General features: G+C 39.8%; 1 protein-coding gene across 1 annotated transcript in view; it reads left to right on the top strand.

Annotated features, from left to right (window-relative positions):
• The window catches only part of nmt2 (N-myristoyltransferase 2), a 42,605-nt gene extending 24,795 nt beyond the window's left edge, over positions 1-17,810 (top strand). The window contains exons 8-12 of the mRNA XM_080210509.1: positions 1,049-1,157; positions 1,585-1,755; positions 9,988-10,155; positions 13,227-13,364; positions 16,159-17,810. Of these exons, the coding sequence (XP_080066635.1) occupies positions 1,049-1,157; positions 1,585-1,755; positions 9,988-10,155; positions 13,227-13,364; positions 16,159-16,179 (607 nt within the window). The 3' untranslated portion in view covers positions 16,180-17,810. The remainder of the gene's footprint in view (positions 1-1,048; positions 1,158-1,584; positions 1,756-9,987; positions 10,156-13,226; positions 13,365-16,158) is intronic.
• The last annotated feature ends 493 nt before the right edge of the window (positions 17,811-18,303 follow it).

Below are 18,303 nucleotides of genomic sequence, written 5' to 3' on the forward strand. Positions count from 1 at the left end.
GCAGTTCACTAGGTCTGTATTCCCAGCATCATTCAGTTGAAGACTGTCTCATCGGAACAGCTCCCTCCTTCCCTAGTATTGGTGCCAATATCCCATGAATTTGAACCCACTTCTCCCACACCAACCTTCTCACGGACAGGGTAGACTGAGAGATAGCAGAGGAACTAGAGAAATATGCTGGTTAAGGCCTGCAGTCTTGGTGGAGTCAGGCAGTAATAAATACCTTAGAGGAATCTTAGCAGGAAAAGGGCTATGACAAGAGCAGTTGAGCAGATGTTCTTAGTGTTACATATCGCTCCATGTATCTTCATGCTTATTTTTGCAGGTTATAGTGGAGGGGATAGGTATGGTGGAAGCAGTTGGCAGAAGAGAAAAGAAACTGAGTTATCTTTGCTTTTCTGGATGATCCCAAAGTCATGAGTAGTTTTGGTAGAGGAGAGCAAGGTCTTAAGGTGCTTGATGTGGTCCAAGCAGGTGTGCCAGCAGATGTCTAACTCAGTTGTTTGTCAGATATGCTCTAGGTCTTGTAATTGAGAGAACAATGATTAGTTATGCCACCCTGGAAAACAACTATCTTGGAAAAGAGTTAATCACAAGGTTGAGGTTAGGGAATGGTTGAGCAGATTGACAACTGCACAGATGATGAGGATAAATAGATTTTAAAAAGTTTGTAAGTGCTTTGGGAGGAGAGTTTATTGCTGGAGTGAAATTATTTTAGCCAGATTTGGAAGGAAGTGGGACTGGAATGGTTAGCTGAATATGGCTGAGGAGTGAAACAAGGAAGTGGTTTTATCTGTGACTCAAAAGTTATACAAGCTGGTTTGGTGACTTTGCCTACAATTTATTAAATGCTTGAAAACCATTCAACTTTTTTCTCAGGCCAGGTTCATGTGCATGATTAGAAACTTGTATCTTACCATTCTGACACAGCTAGGCTGTATTTAGTTTGCTATTAATGCACTTGGAAGCTTGTGATCTAAGGGCATTGATGTTAGAAGATCACCGATGGCTATTTGATTTATGTTGAATGCTGCTGTTGTTTTCCAAGGTATTGGCATCGATCTTTGAACCCCAGAAAGCTGGTGGAAGTGAAGTTTTCCCATCTCAGTAGAAACATGACTTTACAGAGAACTATGAAGCTCTACAGGTTACCAGATGTAAGCAGCTAAAATCACTTTCTTCCTAAAGTAGATACAATAGTGAACCCTTTTCTAATTGACTTCTTATTGTCACTTTTCTACAGCATTTATTTTGGTGAGGGAAGAGTTTCAGCTCAATAACACTTTGCAATATCCTAAATGTATTGTGCTCAGCATCTCTGTTACATCAAAGTATTAGGAAGATGATTCTCCTTTCAAATATATTCAGTGGTGTAATTGAAAAATCAGCATTTGTACTTTGTATTTAAATATTAAAATTATATTCATTTTAGTTAGTGGCTGTGTGTGTATTCCTATGGGTTCAAATAAAGGTACAACGTGGCCTGATGGTGTGAAAGGAGGCTAAACTGCATTTTAGTTAGAAGTGGCAATACCAAATTCTATTTATCTCAATGATAATTCCATTATATTTCTTTTCTGCTAGACCCCCAAGACAACAGGTTTGAGGCCAATGGAGCAAAAGGATATAAAAAGAGTACAAGAGCTGCTCTTTAATTATCTAAAGCAGTTTGAGCTTGCTCCAGTGATGAGTGAGGAAGAAGTGATCCATTGGCTATTACCCCGTGAAAACATTATTGACACATATGTGGTAGAGGTAATGCAATGATGTTGTGTGTCTGTATGTGTAATGACATTGTTTTGGAAAAAAATGATAAACTTTGCACCCATCCCTCCATCCCTTGACAGTCATCTAGGCTAAACATGAAAAAATAGCCACTTGGATGATAATTGGATGCCTTTTATCACTTGTAAAATTTTATCCCAGCACCAGTCATGATCTTTTGTGTTTGGGAATGGCAAGAGAAATTTTGTTTGGGCTAATCAGAATATTTTTGATGAAATAAGGACATTATTTTTGAAAGTTGTAAAGCTGCATGCTTCAAATGAATATTGGCTGATAGGTAGTTTTTATTTGTTTAGCAAATGGAGTTTAACTTAGATAAGTGTGAAGTTATCCAATTTGATTGGAAAAGTAGAAAGGCAATTTATTATCTAAATGAAGAGAAACTTCAGTGTGCTTTAGTGCAGAGGGATCTGAGCATCTTTGTGCAAGAATTGCAGAAAACTAGCATGTAGATACTGCAGATAATAAGGAAGACAAATGAAATTTTGGCATTGCTAAAGGAATAAAATATGAAAATAGGGAAGAGTTGCTTCAACTGTACTTGGTATTAATGAGACTACACTTGGAATATTGTGTACAGTTTTTGTCGGGTTATAGTTGCATTGGTGGCAGTTCAGAGAGGTTCACTAGATTGATTCCAGAGCTGAGGGGTTTGTCTTGCAAAGAGAGATTGAGCGGTTTAGACCTATACTTTCTAGAGTATAGAAGAATGAGAAGAGATCTAATTAAGGTATTTAAGATAATAAAGGAGATTGACAGGATAGATGTAGAGAGGATATTTCTTCTTGTGGGGCAATCTAGAATGAGAGGTCATAATTTTAGGATAAGGGGTAGCAGATTTAAAACAGAGATGAGGAGAAACTACCTCTTTAAGGGCTTCTGAATCTGTGGAATTCACTACCCCGGAGCATGGTGGATGCGGGAAATTGAGTAAATTTAAGGAGGAGTTAGATTTTTAATTAATGATAGGTTGAAGGGTTATGGGGAACAGGCAGGAAAGTGGAGTTGAGGTCAAGATGAGATCAATCAGGATCGTATCGAATGGCAGAGCAGGGGCTTGAGAGGCTGAATTGGCTTCTCCCGATCCTAGTTATGTTCTTAAATTAAGCTTTAGTGACATGTTTTCAGAGCATTTGATAGAGAATATGAAATATTTTTAGAATTTGCTGTTTTTCCCATCATCCTGGTACGTTAACAATATTGAAATGGAGTGAATAATAAATTCTGTATTTATGGTTTGGGGATGTAATAACATTTCTGCGGAAGCATGGAAAATACTAGAATTTTATGTAACTCAGATAATTTAAATGGTGCCTGTAACATGCAGGGAAAGAATATTGCAGATTCACTATATTTCTGTAAAATGTTTTCTTTGGAAGAGGAAATGGAGGTTCCACTTTTGTCAGTTTAATAGTCTTCTTTCTTCTTCGGAGATCACTCACTAATGAGTGTGATTGTCCACCTAAGAAATTCTGTGTTACTGGTCTTGGGTTCTGTGGGTCCTCGCGTGGTTGTTGAGCCCGATCCTGGAGCTGCATTTCCGACTGCATACTTGGCAGGTGTTTCCAGGAGGTGGAATTGGTCCTCGGACTCAAGATCCCTTTTCAGACTCTGGATCTCCTCTTGTTCAATAGCATAACCTAATTAACTGGATTAGCAAATTTGTACATTTTCGTAATTAAGAATATTAATACAAACTTAGTTTTATCGTTCTGTCAAGTTAGCTTATTAACGATGCAGCATGAATGCTTCAGTGCAGTCTGAGTGTGTTAGAATCGACTGTCCAGAAAATGCTAGATAGTAATGTTTAAATGTCAATATTGTCTTTCATATTTTAACATTCTGCACCCTGGCTATGAATGCGAGTCACTGACCAGCTCTGTTGTCTAAAAACATGACACTATAAAGACAGGTTAAGTTTACTTATTGAACTTTCCTTCCCTTTGCCTGCTAATGGCCACTTCAAGATTGAGAACCAAAGTAAGTGGTTCTCCAGGAAAATAATTTGGGAATGATTATTGACCATACTCCAAAATGAGTATAAGATAAAGCAGAAGTACAACAGATTATTTCTTTCTTTAATTATCTTAGTTTCTTACACAGACATTTTGATTAAGAAACTTACAAGTAGCAGTGTGACGTAATCATGCCTAGTTCACAGCACATGCAGTTTTGCTTCTCTGAGCTATCAGCTCTTGATCATGGGTGAAGCTGATTCAACTTTAAATACCTCCATACCATTACCATTGTTTAATTAAGTTTAAAAATTTAACAAGGTTAAAGCCAGATATGAGGTGAGAAGAAATTTTTTTTTCTTGAGGGCTTGTGAATCATTGGAACTCTGTTCCCCAGAGGGCAGGGGAGACAGGGTCAGTTAATGTTTTTAAGGCAGAAGTAGATAGATTCTTGTGTACCAAGGCAGTCAAAGGTTATTGTGGGTCAGCAGAATGTGGAGTTGAGGCTACAGTCAGATCAACCATGAGCTTATCGAATAGAAGAGCAGACTTGAGGGGCCGAATGACCTGATCATGCTCTTAATTCATATGTACGGTGATGTAAATATTTTCTATCTTCAGAGAGTGCCGGTGGAATCTGTGTTTTTAAATTGTTACGACTGAGATTTGGGTTTTTTGGCTACATTTGGGTGCTATTTATTTAGAATACTGAAGTTAGCATTCTACATTTTTATCCTTGTTCACCCTAATAACAAGGGGACAGAGGTTCGAACTAGTGAAAGGTAACTTTAGGGGAAATATCAGAAAATTCTTCATGCAAAGTGTTCATTGCATAGATTACCAGAGAAAATAATGAAGGTGAAAATCCTCGAAGCATTTAAGGTATAATCGGAAATGGCAGCAACTCTTTGTAAAGCTGAATTTGAATGGGCTGGATGGATGAGTTTTGTGTTAGTTTGCAATCATTTGAAAGCAGCTGGTCAAGTAAGTCAGGTACTGATGGACACAGGGACCAGAATCAACCCAAGTTAAGCTGACATTGTACACTCAATGGTGAGGCCAATTCTGGAATATGGAGTAAGACTGTGGTTGGATTACCTCAATGTATAGATGCAGTAGAAGTGGTTCAGAGAAGTATCCAGGATATTTCCAGGCCTTTTGGAGACTAATTTGTAAAGAGAAGCTGAACTTAAATTTCACTGGAAAAAGAAACTGAGGTGAGACATATAAAGATCTTCAAATAAAAAATATAGTTGAGGTGAAATCAAATTACTTACTTTTGATAATGAACATAGAACTAGAATACATCACTGTTTGGATGTTACAGAATCTCAATTTGGTTCAAACTACTTTGCTTATATCAAAATATTTTATATACTTATTTTCTTTGAAATATTCCATTAAAGTTCAGTCTTAGTCTAACTCAATTTTCTGTGTTTAATCTGAAATGGAAACAGGAAGGTATTTTTAAACATTAACCCTCTTCCTGCTGGAGGTGGTCAGACTAATGATCATGGAGATTTTTCCACAATAAATGTTAGTTCAGTGGTTTAAAATATATTGATTGATTTGGCAGATAACCAACATTTATCTTTTTTAAGTAGTTGAATGCTGGTAATTTTCAGAATTGATAAGGAAGTTAATATGCCCTCAACTTGTGACAAAATGGTTTGGCAAACAAATTTTAAGTCTGAAAAACAATAAGTAAGAACAATCAGTTTTGGAAATGCAATTTTTTAAAAAAACGAGCTACAAAAAAGAAAAGAAGGGTTATGATAATTCAGCTGTATAACCCAAAGAAGTTTTTTATCGGAATTCTGTTTGAATGAAATGTTATAATATCTGATATATCAATAACTAATTGTTTTTCTTCTTGGAAACTGACCTACTCACTTCTAGATAGCTGAATATCTAGAAGCTTAATTTAAATTTTGGTATATATGGAGGCACTCGTGAAAAGGGACTATAGGGAACTGGGTAGGCAGCTGAGGAAGAGAAAAGCAAAGGTAGTAGTCTCAGGATTGCTGCCTGTGCCAAGGGAGAATGAGGGAAGAAATGAAATGAGGTGGAGGGTGAATGCGTGGCTGAGGGACTGGTGTAGAGGGCAGGGATTTCGGTTCCTAGATCACTGGGACCTCTTTAGGGGTAGGTGGGACCTCTATAGTAAGGACGGGTGGCACTTAAATACCAGGGGGACTAGTATCTTGGCGGGAAGACTGGCTAAGGCTACCGGGGGGACTTTAAACTAGAAAGGATGGGGGGAGGGAACTGTGATGGGGAAACTGGGACGGAGGAGGTTCGCTCCCAGGTACGGGAGGACCGCAGGCAGTATGGGAGGGAGGTTAGACAGGCGGTGGAGATGGGAAATGCCCAGACTGAGGGGCTGAAGTGTATATATTTTAATGCAAGGAGTATAGTGAATAAGGTAGATGAGCTTAGGGCGTGGATAGCTGTTTGGGATTGTGATGTGGTGGCCATTACGGAGACTTGGATGTCTCAGGGACAGGACTGGGCACTTCAGGTGCCAGGCTTCAGGTGCTTCAGGAAGGACAGGGAGGGTGGCAGAAGGGGTGGTGGAGTGGCACTGTTGATCAGGGATAGTGTCATGGCTACAGAGAAAGAGGATGTCGTGGAGGGATTGTCTACAGAATCTCTGTGGGTGGAAGTTAGGAACAGCAAAGGGTCAAAAACTTTGCTGGGTGTATTCTATAGGCCGCCCAATAGTGACAGGGAAGTTGAAGTGCAAATAGGGAAACAGATTCTGGAGAGATGTTTTAATAACAGAGTTGTCGTGATGGGAGACTTCAATTTCCCAAACATCGACTGGAATATCCCTAGGGTAAGGGGTATAGATGGGGAGGAGTTTGTTAGGTGTGTTCAGGAAGGTTTCCTGACGCAGTATGTGGACAAGCCTACGAGGGGAGAGGCTGTACTTGACCTGGTACTGGCGAATGAACCAGGGCAGGTGATGGATCTTTCGGTAGGTGAGCATCTTGGAAATGGTGACCATAATTCTATCTCCTTCACAATTGCGTTGGAACGAGATAGGATCAGGCAGGCTAGGAAGGTGTTTGTCTGGGGTAAGGGGAGATACGAAGAAGTCAGGAAGTTACTTGGACAAATAAACTGGAAGGAGGCATTCTTAGGGAAAAGTACCGAAGGAAGGTGGCAGATATTCAAGGAATGTGTGTCTGGAGCTCTGAATGACAACGTTCCGATGAGACGAGGGGGTTTTGGTGGGTCGAGGGAACCATGGTGCACAAAGGAAGTGTTGAACCTAGTCAGGAAGAAAAGGAAGGTGTACAAGAGGTTCAGGGAATTAGGAGATGTTAAAGATCTTGAGGAGTATAAGGACTGTAGGAGGGAACTTAAAAGGGAAATTAGGAGAGCCAGAAGGGGTCATGAGAAGACCTTGGCGGGTAAGATTAAGGAGAATCCCAAGGCCTTCTATAAATATGTGAAAGGTAAAAGGATAAGAAGAGAGGGGATAGGACCTATAGAAGGTGAGGGGGGGAAAGGTTTGTGTGGAACCAGAAGAAATGGCGGAGATGCTTAACGAGTACTTCGCCTCAGTATTCACAGTGGAAGCCGATCTGGGAGATTTTGTTATGGATTTGCAGCAGAAGGAAAGGATTGAGTACGTGAACATTAAGGAGGAGGATGTGTTGGAACTTTTGAATTCTATCAAGGTAGATAAGTCGCCGGGACCAGATGGGATGTACCCCAGGATACTGTGGGAGGTGAGGGAAGAGATTGCAGAGCCCCTGGCGATGATCTTTGCGTCGTCAATGGAGACGGGAGAGGTTCCAGAGGATTGGAGGATTGCGGATGTAGTTCCTATTTTCAAGAAAGGGAACAGAGATAGCCCGGGAAATTACCGACCGGTGAGTCTGACCTCAGTGGTTGGTAAGCTGATGGAGAGGCTTCTGAGGGACAAGATTTACGAACATTTGGAGAGGTTTGACATGATCAGGAATAGTCAGCATGGATTTGTCAAGGGCAGGTCGTGCCTTACAAGCCTAGTTGAGTTCTTCGATAATGTGACTGAACACATGTGACGAAGGAAGTGCCGTGGACGTAGTGTACATGGACTTCAGCAAGGCGTTTGATAAGGTCCCCCATGCGAGACTTCTTGAGAAGGTGAGAGGGCATGGGATCCAAGGGCCTTTGGCCTTGTGGATCCAGAACTGGCTTGCCTGCAGAAGGCAGAGAGTGGTTGTGGATGGGGCTTTTTCTGAATGGAGGTCAGTCACCAGCGGAGTGCCTCAAGGATCTGTTCTGGGACCCTTGTTGTTTGTCATTTTCATAAATGACCTGGATGAGGAAGTGGAGGGATGGGTAAGTAAGTTCGCTGATGACACGAAGGTCGGTGGTGTTGTGGATGATCTGGAAGGATGGCAAAAGTTGCAGCAGGACATAGATAGGATGCAGGACTGGGCGGAGAAGTGGCAGATGGACTTCAACGCGGATAAATGTGTAGTCGTCCATTTTGGCAGAACCAACGGGATGAACGAGTACACTATCAAGGGCAGAAGTCTGAGTAGTTTTGAGGAGCAGAAGGATCTTGGGGTCCGGGTCCACAGGACTCTTAAATCGGCCTCGCAGGTGGAGGAGGTGGTCAAGAAGGCGTATGGTGTACTGGCCTTCATTAATCGAGGGATTGAGTTTAGGAGTCGGGAGGTAATGCTGGAACTTTATAAGACCCTTGTCAGGCCTCATTTAGAGTATTGTGTGCAGTTCTGGTCGCCTCACTATAGGAAAGATGTAGAAGCTATTGAAAGGGTACAGAGGAGATTTACAAGGATGTTGCCTGGACTGGGAGGCATGCCTTATGAAGTTAGGTTGAGGGAGCTGGGACTCTTTTCCCTGGAGAGACGAAGGTTGAGAGGCGACCTGATAGAAGTTTACAAAATGTTGAGAGGAATAGATAGGGTGGACTCTCAGAGGCTATTTCCCCGGGTTGAAATGGTCGCTACGAGAGGACACAGATTTAAGGTGCGGGGAGGGAGGTTCAGAAGTGATGTTAGGGGTAAGTTTTTCACTCAGAGGGTGGTGAGTGAATGGAATCGGCTGCCGTCAGTGGTGGTGGAGGCGAACTCGCTGGGGTCTTTTAAAAGACTCCTGGATGAGTATATGGGGTTTAATGAGATTGAGGGTTATAGATAGGTCTGTAGGTTGGTAGGTGATGATGTGATCGGCGCAACTTGTGGGCCGAAGGGCCTGTTTGTGCTGTAGTGTTCTATGTTCTATGTTCTATCTTTTTTCCATGTTGCTAAAATATACCTCATGCCACCTTGTACATCAAAACAGATAATGGTTGGCATACATATAAATTACTGCCAATTTGTTCAATTCGTAGCACTATTTCAAATCTATTTTGTCTAGTTCTTTGTAGCCCAAAGCACAGAAATTGTCTTAAAAATCTCCTTGACTTTAAGCACCTACATTTTTGGTTTGGTTTTGTTCTTTTCATACATTGAGAACTAGGAAAATAGTCTTTCTGAACTTGGTTCAGTGCTATAAAATGTCTAAGTGCCTTTATGCCACTAAAAGCATTGCAGATTTCAAAATTTTCACAAATTTATTGTTTTAAATTTAAATACATCTTGTGTGGTATTCTGATTCCCCACTGAAAAATACATTCAGTTTTTAAATTTTCTGCAGAATGGAAGAAAGGGAGAGGAATTGTACAGTGGGGTGATTTTTTTTGTCTCTGTATTAACCAGAAAGAACTGACAAAACTTGAATTCATGGGATGTTATATAAATACCCTAGTACGTTTTTTGTAAATTGCTTTGTATTTTAGAGTGTAGTTTAAATTACAAAATCACCAATTCTCTCAATACTAAGCCTGCCTTCAACAAAGAGCTATGTCTAGTGATCCTTTGCCCGTTCTATGAATTTTCATATATTTTGTTCAAACATTAATTAGCAGTTCATCTTTGGAATTGTGACTGAGCACTATAACTTATTCAACATCATACATTTGTGTAAATTAATTCAGTTTCCTTAAGACAGCAATCACAATGACACCGCACTATCTGTGTTCCCTCTCCCCTCTCTCTAATTTAAACTCATTTGCAATTATTATTTTAATCTGTATCAGTTAGCTGATATTTGTTGTCCATGTATTTGTGGACAAGTTTTGTCTTCAACTTTGATATTTAAAGATGATTAAACTGATTTGAAAATGCTTTTTAACTTTTCTTCAATTAACTCCTTTAAACAAGTATTTATTTTCTTTCAGGGTTCTGATGGTGAACTGACAGACTTTGTGAGCTTCTACACTTTACCTTCCACAGTTATGCATCATCCTATTCATAAGAATCTTAAGGCTGCCTATTCCTTTTATAATGTCCACACTGAAACTCCACTCATTGATCTTATGAATGATGCATTAATAATTGCAAAATCGGTAAACTTTTCATTATTTGATATTTTGAAATGTATGATCTAGTATTACAACATAAATAAGTTACAGCACAATAAAATTATTCATGGTTAACTGAGTTACAAAGATGTTTTGAGGATGGTACAGCAATTATAGCGTGAGGATATGAAAGTCTGAAAGGCATGCAGGTTAGGTGCATTGACCAGAACAGGTGCCAGACTGTGGCAGCTAAGAGAATTTCACAGTAACTTTATTGCAGTGTTAATGTAAGCCTTGTGACTAATAAATAAACTTTACCTTACTTTTACTTTAAGTATTTATGTGGATTTTGTCAGACTGAATCCCATTCTTATGGTAATGTAATTAATAGTGTTAGTTTCTGGAATAAATTTGTTAACGTATATGTCAGAATTGACTCACTGAGGAAAGGGTCTCAAATCGTCAGGTGCAGGTTGTTGGAAATGCAACAGTCTATACTCTGCTGGCTCATGCAAGGTTGGAACTTTTAACTGTTGTCTTTAGGAGAGAGCTCCTCACGTGCAAGACACATGAAGGAGTAGAGCCAAAAACTTAACATTTAAATTTTAGAGAGCTTTGGTGAGATGGGGAAGAACTTGCAGTGCCAGTGCATCCTAAAGTGGAGTTGATTTGGCATTCCATTTAAGACTTACTTGAGACAACTCAAATTTTGATTGCTAGGATTTGAAGATATCTGTACTTTTGCACTTATTACTCTATGCATCTGTTGACTTATCGTAAATTTCTGTTGAGGACATTTATATTTATGAGTGGGGAGGGAGCATTAGGAGCAGCTTTTTTAAAAATTGATAACTGCTAATAAACGTTTTCAATGCCAATGGCCAGGTGACAATCTTAAAATTTGACAGACTTCATTGAATCATAGAAAGTTTACAGCACAGAAGACCACTTGGTGCAACATGTCTGCACCAGCTGAAAAATGAGCCATCCAGCCTGATCCCACTTTCCAGCATTTGGTCCATAGCTCTGCAGGTTATGTCACTTCACTTTTCAAATGAGTTGGGGGTTTCTGGCTCTATTATTCATTCAGGCAACACTAAGAACTGCTTCCCCCTGGCCTTCCCCATATTCCAGACACACAGCTGCCTGTTGCACCAGCAGAAACATTCTGTTAAAAATATCCAGTTTTTGATCAGTTCTGGTTTTGGGATAACTAGATTTGAGATACTACAATCCTCTGAGTGATAAAATGTTTGTTCATGTCCTTGCTAATCCTTCTATCAGTCACTTTAAATCACTGACCTCTTTGCTCAAGTAAATAGGTCCTCCACAACTACTCTATCCCTCACAATTTTGTTAATCAGATCTCCCCTCATCCTCCTCTATACCATAGAGAACAACTCCAGCCTATTCAGTCTCTCCTCATAGCTGCAGCTTTCCAGCCCTGCAACATCCTGTAAATCTCTCTGTACGTTTTCTAGTGCAGTTGCATCCTTTCTGTAATGAGGTGACCAGAACTGCTCAGAATAGTCAAGTTGCCTACTAATGTTTTAACTAATGTTTTATATAGTTTCAGAATAACTTGCCTGCTTTTATGTTTAATGCCTTAGCTAAAAAACAAAAGGATTCCATATGCCAGCTTAATCTTCTCGACCTGCCCTGCTACCTTCAGGAATCTGTAGACATTCACTCTGAGGTCCCTCACTTCCTCTATACTTCTCTATTTATTTTGTATTTCCTTGCCTTGTTTGACCTCTTATTTCTCTGGGTGCCACTTTCTGCCCACCTGACCAATCCATTGTTATCTTTTCAAAGTGCCAAGCACTTCAAATGAGAATGAGCCAGAAGCATAATGGGAATCTTAATGCAGGCAATGCACATTGAGATTAGATGAAGGCATGATTAGACTGTGAACCTCATTCGTTAAATAATAATGTGCTAGCAATCACTGTCTTAATAAACTCATGCAAAGAATAGTTACTTGGGTGAGCTACTAGGGAATAGCACATGGCTGGTTGACTCAATAAATTGTACCCTGGAAAGTGTGAGTATTTTCAGCAACAAGATTGTAATTATATGCTTACAAAATATTTTCTTAATTAATCTTCACAGTGCAGTATTTAATTTCAGTAACTATATTGGCCTACCATTTCCTTAGAATAATCCTAGTAAAGTGGAGCAAAAGTGTCCGATTTAGGTAACAGGAGTTAAAAAATGTCTCTCCGTACTACACCAAGGCTGAGATAAGTTGAAAAACAGAACTTCGTATGTACATGTACAGTTTCCCAAATCCTGCACCCACAGGATTTCAGATTTTCCCAAATTGTGTAACTAACTGCTCCTATCAGGCTGTCCCTGATTGTCTAATTGTCAATGTCCTAAAAATAATTAGGGTTGTAGATCACAGGAAGAAGATTGCTTGTGTTCTGCAAGTCATAAGATTTAAAGAAGTTTTGAAATGGAGATTTTAATTGAAGATATAAAAGTTTGATGAGACTAACTTTTAAAAAATCTATTAATATTACAGTGAAGTGACACCATTTGTTTGGACAGAGAGAAGCGACTAATTTCAGATCCTACCACGTGACCGTAGCCAGGAATGTTGGGATCAGAATGTTTCTGCTGGTGCAACAGGCAGCTGTGTGTCTGGAATATGGGGAAGGCCAGGGGGAAGCAGTTCTTAGTGTTGCAACAGACTCAGGACTTTGTGCGTGTGTGTGTGTGTGTACACAACTCTTGTTTATTTGTCTGGGTTCAGCCCTGCGCTTCATTCCTGTGCTTAGTCTGTTCTAGGAGTGGTATCTGAGAGAAAAATATCCAGTTTTTGATCAATTCTGGTTTTGGGATAACTAGATTTGAGATACTACCTGTATTATTATGTTTATCTCCTGATATTAAGGTCTTCCTTTTTTTCTGTTTTCTTTCTACAATTGATTCTTTGTGGACTGTTAAATCTTGTAGTATTCTTGTAACCCTAAATAATGGTTATGGTAAATGAAATTATTTAGACAAGGTGCAAGGAAAATCCTTAGCATGCAAGGAAATAATTTCTAAAGGTTTTATTTTTCTGCCACTCCTATCGATTTTCTAATAGATATTTTATTTTCCCATCACAGAAAGGATTTGATGTCTTGAATGCACTTGATCTGATGGAAAACAAAACATTCCTAGAAAAACTAAAATTTGGTATAGGTGATGGCAATTTACAGTACTATTTGTACAATTGGAGGTGCCCAGATATGGAACCAGAAAAGGTGAGAAACTTTGTCTCTATTGTAAACACCAAAGCCACAAGTTCTGTAATTCACAGTTAAGGTGGATTCAGCTATTTCAGATATCTCTAGTCGGAATGGATGTAATTTAGGCATAGGAGGAAGTTGTGGCATTGGCAAGTCACATGAGGTGGGTGGCATTAATTAGGAGGAGAGAGCACTAACTGGTTGTGCTGGCTTAAAACTACTTTTCCGATCCTTACCAATCATTCAGTCCCCTGTGTAAGAAGGTTAATTTTCCTGATCATGCCACACAGTGTCCAGGCCATACCCAACTTGGATATTCTTCTGAGTAGCAATTGCCATCTAATTTTCTGCAGCTCTTATGCCAGCAGTGTTTCAGATCATGAGCCACAAGCTCAGAGTATGTGCATTCATATTTGGTTTGGCACAGTGATTGCCTCTCTTCTTGCTTATCAGTGTTGGCCTCCAGTCAACATTATCTCATTTAAATTTCTCATATATATGTTGAGTTTCCTTCAAAGCCTTGACTTGTGCTGCCTCAAAGCGCCAGGAACCTGGGTTCAATTCACGGCATGGGTCACTGTTTGTGTGGAGTTGCACATTCTCCCCGTGGGTTTCCTCTGGGTGCTCCAGTTTCCTCCGAAAGTCTGAAAGACATGCTGGTTAGGCGCATTGGCCATGTTAAATTCTCCCTCAGTGTACCCGAACAGGTGCCGGAGTGTGGCAACTAGGTTTTCACAGTAACTTCACTGCAGTGTTAATGTAAACCTGCTTGTTATACTAATAAATAATTTCTAAACTTTCCTAACTCTGACCTGTAGCTAAATAACACCCTGAATTTCTTTGAGCCTGACCTTTTTTTGCATTCCCCTCTATTCACACCACCATTCAATGGCAGAGCAGGCTTGTTGGGGTCAAACTGCCTACTTAGAACATAGAACACTACAGCACAAACAGGCCCTTCAGCCCACAAGTTGCACTGATCATAGCCATCCTACCAGGCCTATCTATAACTTTCAATCCTATTAAATCCCATGTACTCATCCAGAAGTTTGCCTCTACCACCACCGACAGCAGCCAATTCCACTCACTCACCACTCTGTGTGAAAAACTTACCCCTGACATCTCTGTACCTGCTCCCCAGCACCTTAAACCTGTGTCCTCTCATAATGACCATTTCAGCCCTGGGAAATAGCCTCTGAGAATCCACCCTATCTACACCTCTCAACATTTTATAACCCTCTATCAGGTCACCTCTCAATCTTCATCTCTCCAGGGAGAAGAGACCTAGCTCCCTCAACCTACCTTCATAGGGCATGCCTCCCAATCCAGGCAACATCCTTGTAAATCTCCTCTGCACCCTCTCAATAGCTTCCACATCCTTCTTGTAGTGAGGCAACCAGAACTGCGCACAGTACTCCAAGTGGGGTCTGACAAGGGTCTTATAAAATTCTGTGATGTTTTTATGCTCTTAACCATGAGATCTCCAAATGTTCATTCTGGTGTGACAGTTCATTCCAACATGTAGCATGTAGCTGAAATGTTGAATGGTTTCAGTCACCTTGTGGCATACTGAAATTCAACATATCTTAAAGTTCAGAACAATGTTAATTTAGTTCACTTGTTTTTCAACTGATGAAACGTGGTGATTTTTAAAAACTAATTAGGAAAGAGTTGACACAGTGGTCCTCTGAACTTCCGAACATAATTTCAGGTATGAGTTGGAGCCAATTTTATAAATATTGGTAAATAGCTAGAACAATAAATTTAAAGACTAAAAGTCCATGATATGAATACCCTCCATTTTACTATCCATCTGCAGTGAAACTTTCATTGAAGTTTTTTGTCTCTACCGCCATGTCTAGCAAATAATTTTAAATATTTGCCACTCTTTAAGTATATAACTTATAAAATATACTTCTATCCTTATGTTCCTGACCTTTTTAAAATGCTGTGGATGTCCTTGTGCATGAGTCGCAAAAACCCAGCTTGCAGGTGCAGCAGGTGGTCAGGAAGGCGAATGGGATGCTGGCCTTCATAGCGAGGGGGATTGAATATAAAAGTAGGGAGGTCTTGCTGCAGCTGTATAGGGCATTGGTGAGGCCGCAGCTGGAGTACTGTGTGCAGTTTTGGGCGCCGCACCTGCGCAAGGATATTTTGGCCCTGGAGGGAGTGCAGAGGAGGTTTACTAGGCTGATACCGGAGTTGAGGGGATTGAGCTATGAGGAGAGGCTGAATAAACTAGGCTTGTACTCGTTAGAGTTTAGAAGAATGAGGGGAGATCTCATTGAGACATATAAGATGATGAATGGGATGGATAGGATAGAGGTGGAGAGACTCTTCCCGCTCAAAAAAGACAGTAGGACTAGGGGGCACAGACTCAAGATAAAGGGGAGGCGGTTTAGAACGGAGTTGAGGAGGAACTTCTTCACTCAAAGGGTGGTGAATCTCTGGAATTCTCTGCCCGTTGAAGTGGTGGAGGCTGCCTCGCTAAATATGTTTAGGAAGCGGGTTGATGGGTTCTTGATAAGAGAGGGGATTAAGGGTTATGGGGAGAGGGCGGGAAAGTGGAACTGAGCCACGACAGATCAGCCATGATCTTATTGAATGGCAGGGCAGGCTCGAAGGGCTAGATGGCCTACTCCTGCTCCTATTTCTTATGACTTATGACTTATTTTATACCATTGAATCACCTTAAATCCTTCAATGGTATCCTCACTTAATTATTGCATTTTCAAATTTCTATAGCTTTATTCATCAAAGCTTGTCTATCTTCGCCTTTCATTGAAAGTTTTGATTTCTTTTTCCGTAGGTCGGTCTCGTGCTGCAGTAGAACATTCTACTACTGCTGTAGAAGCCTCTTCATTGAAGCCCAGGGTCCAATATCATGCCTTTGTTCGGTGACAAAAATCTACCAGCTCAACACACAACTCTGTGAAAGGAGCTAGTAATTGCAGCCACACTTTGCTTTCAACGGAATGGAGACGATTGATTTTTTTTTAGGATTTGATTTTATTGTGCAGTGCAGTGTTGCATAATTCCATGTTGTTTGTTGGGAATTTAAATCACTATGACTTTTATCTTTTAACTATTGGCAACCTGAATAAGAATTCTCATCAATGCCGAAGATGATTTTGAATGCACTTTTGTTAGTTTCAAGAGGCAAATCTATATTTAGATATTCATGAAGAACATGTTACGGCTACCTTGGGTAGTGAGGAACTGGAGGCTTCTTTTGCAGAATGACAGCTCAAGTCTTTTGTACAAATGAGGTACAGGAAATCATGTGAAGAAAATTGTTACTGCTATATCTAGTGGGTGGTACTGCCAGACAGATTTCTATTTATTGACCAGTGTTTTTTAAAAGTGTTCACTATGGGAACTTTGAAGGACCTATGATACAAACTAATTTTTACCCATTTGTGTCATGTTTGTAACAGAATGTGGGAATTTTTTTGCAATAGTGCATTTGGGCAAATTCCAGAATTTGCAGCAATGCAAATGAATTGGAAAATGTCCCACTCTATTCCACATGCATCCGCAGTGTCAACAGTGTAATCTGGCTGCTCATAGGTAGTGTTCATGGCTTATTTGTGAAAGAGGCTACATTCCCCACATGTTTTTTTTATGTAAGGCTGGGGTAAAGCTTTATTTGTCACTGTTAGTTTTTATGCTTTTTTTAAATGCCACCTGGTGTGGCCCAATAGTAGTAGTAGTAAAAGTACTTGCTTTACAGTTCATAGATCAGGGATTGAAGTCCTGGAGTTGCTTGACATTTGAGATGTGAGACTGGTCGGTGACTAATTTTCAGATCTCTGGACAAGCCATAACAGGAGTAGCTGAGTTGGTGACAGTTTAAAGAGAACAGCAGCTGAAGGCTGCAGGTAAAAACAGCCACACCGATACGTGCAGATTTAGAATATATTAAAAAATCATGATGGATTAGCATTTTTCTCCTGCCAAATCATTTTTCATTCTCTACACATGAACATTTGGGTATTTTTTTTCGCCAGATACCTGGACATGGAGTCAGATATGTATTTTTTTTAGCATAAACTGCACATGTGAATATACCTGACAACAAAACTAAATCAAAGGGAAATAGTTTCTTTTTTTAAAAAAAAGTGAAAGCTGAAAGCTTTGTTCTATGTTGTGTTTTGCACAAATTATGTTATAAGAAAGGATTTGGGCCTTGTTTGTTAAAGCATGTTTAGCTGTTCAGCAGCTTAAAACTTTGCCTGGTCAAGTGACGGGTTATGTACAGTTTACTATTATTGCTATGCATGCTTCACTGAAAAGGCCCCACACTAGAAAATGTGTGCGAAAAATTACCTATTCGTAAATGGGTTCTGGAATGGTTTAAATGTTGCCAGAGAAAGAATATACTTTTTGATTTCAGTAATGTTTTGAAGTCACCAGCATGACTGTTTGATGTCTGAATTAATAAAAGTCATTACAACTTTGCAATTACTTGTGCATGCTTTGATTCTTTCTCAATTAACGTAAACTTTGAATGTATTTAATTATTTCACTTCAAATCGATAAATGTTAGAAAGTTCAATTTAATACAGTAATCATCCTAGGAGCCAAACTTATACTAATTATATATTTGCAAATGGATGTTTTTCTTTTGTTCCTTTTTTTTCTAGATTTCCCTTCACAATTAATTAGCCTTGCTGAGAGGACAGATTGCTTTGCATTGGCTAATTTTAATTTGAGGTCAATTGTTCTCCAATTTTTTATTTATATCGATGGGAATTGGGTCTATTTCTGCACTTCAGTGGAACATTGAACAGGAAAAGGTCAAAAAATGCGTGTGTGGTGATGTTAGAAATTTCCCCCATTTGTATTGGGAGGACTGAATCCAATGTTTTTAGTCTCCACTTCACACTCTGTTCCCTAACTACCAGCTCCATCCTTCTCCCTGTCTCATTTGACTCCAAGGTAAGCTTCTGAT

The sequence above is a fragment of the Carcharhinus amblyrhynchos genome, chromosome 2 (genome assembly GCF_965287045.1).
Source record: "Carcharhinus amblyrhynchos chromosome 2, sCarAmb.v2.hapA, whole genome shotgun sequence".
NCBI classification, from domain to species: Eukaryota; Metazoa; Chordata; class Chondrichthyes; order Carcharhiniformes; family Carcharhinidae; genus Carcharhinus; species Carcharhinus amblyrhynchos.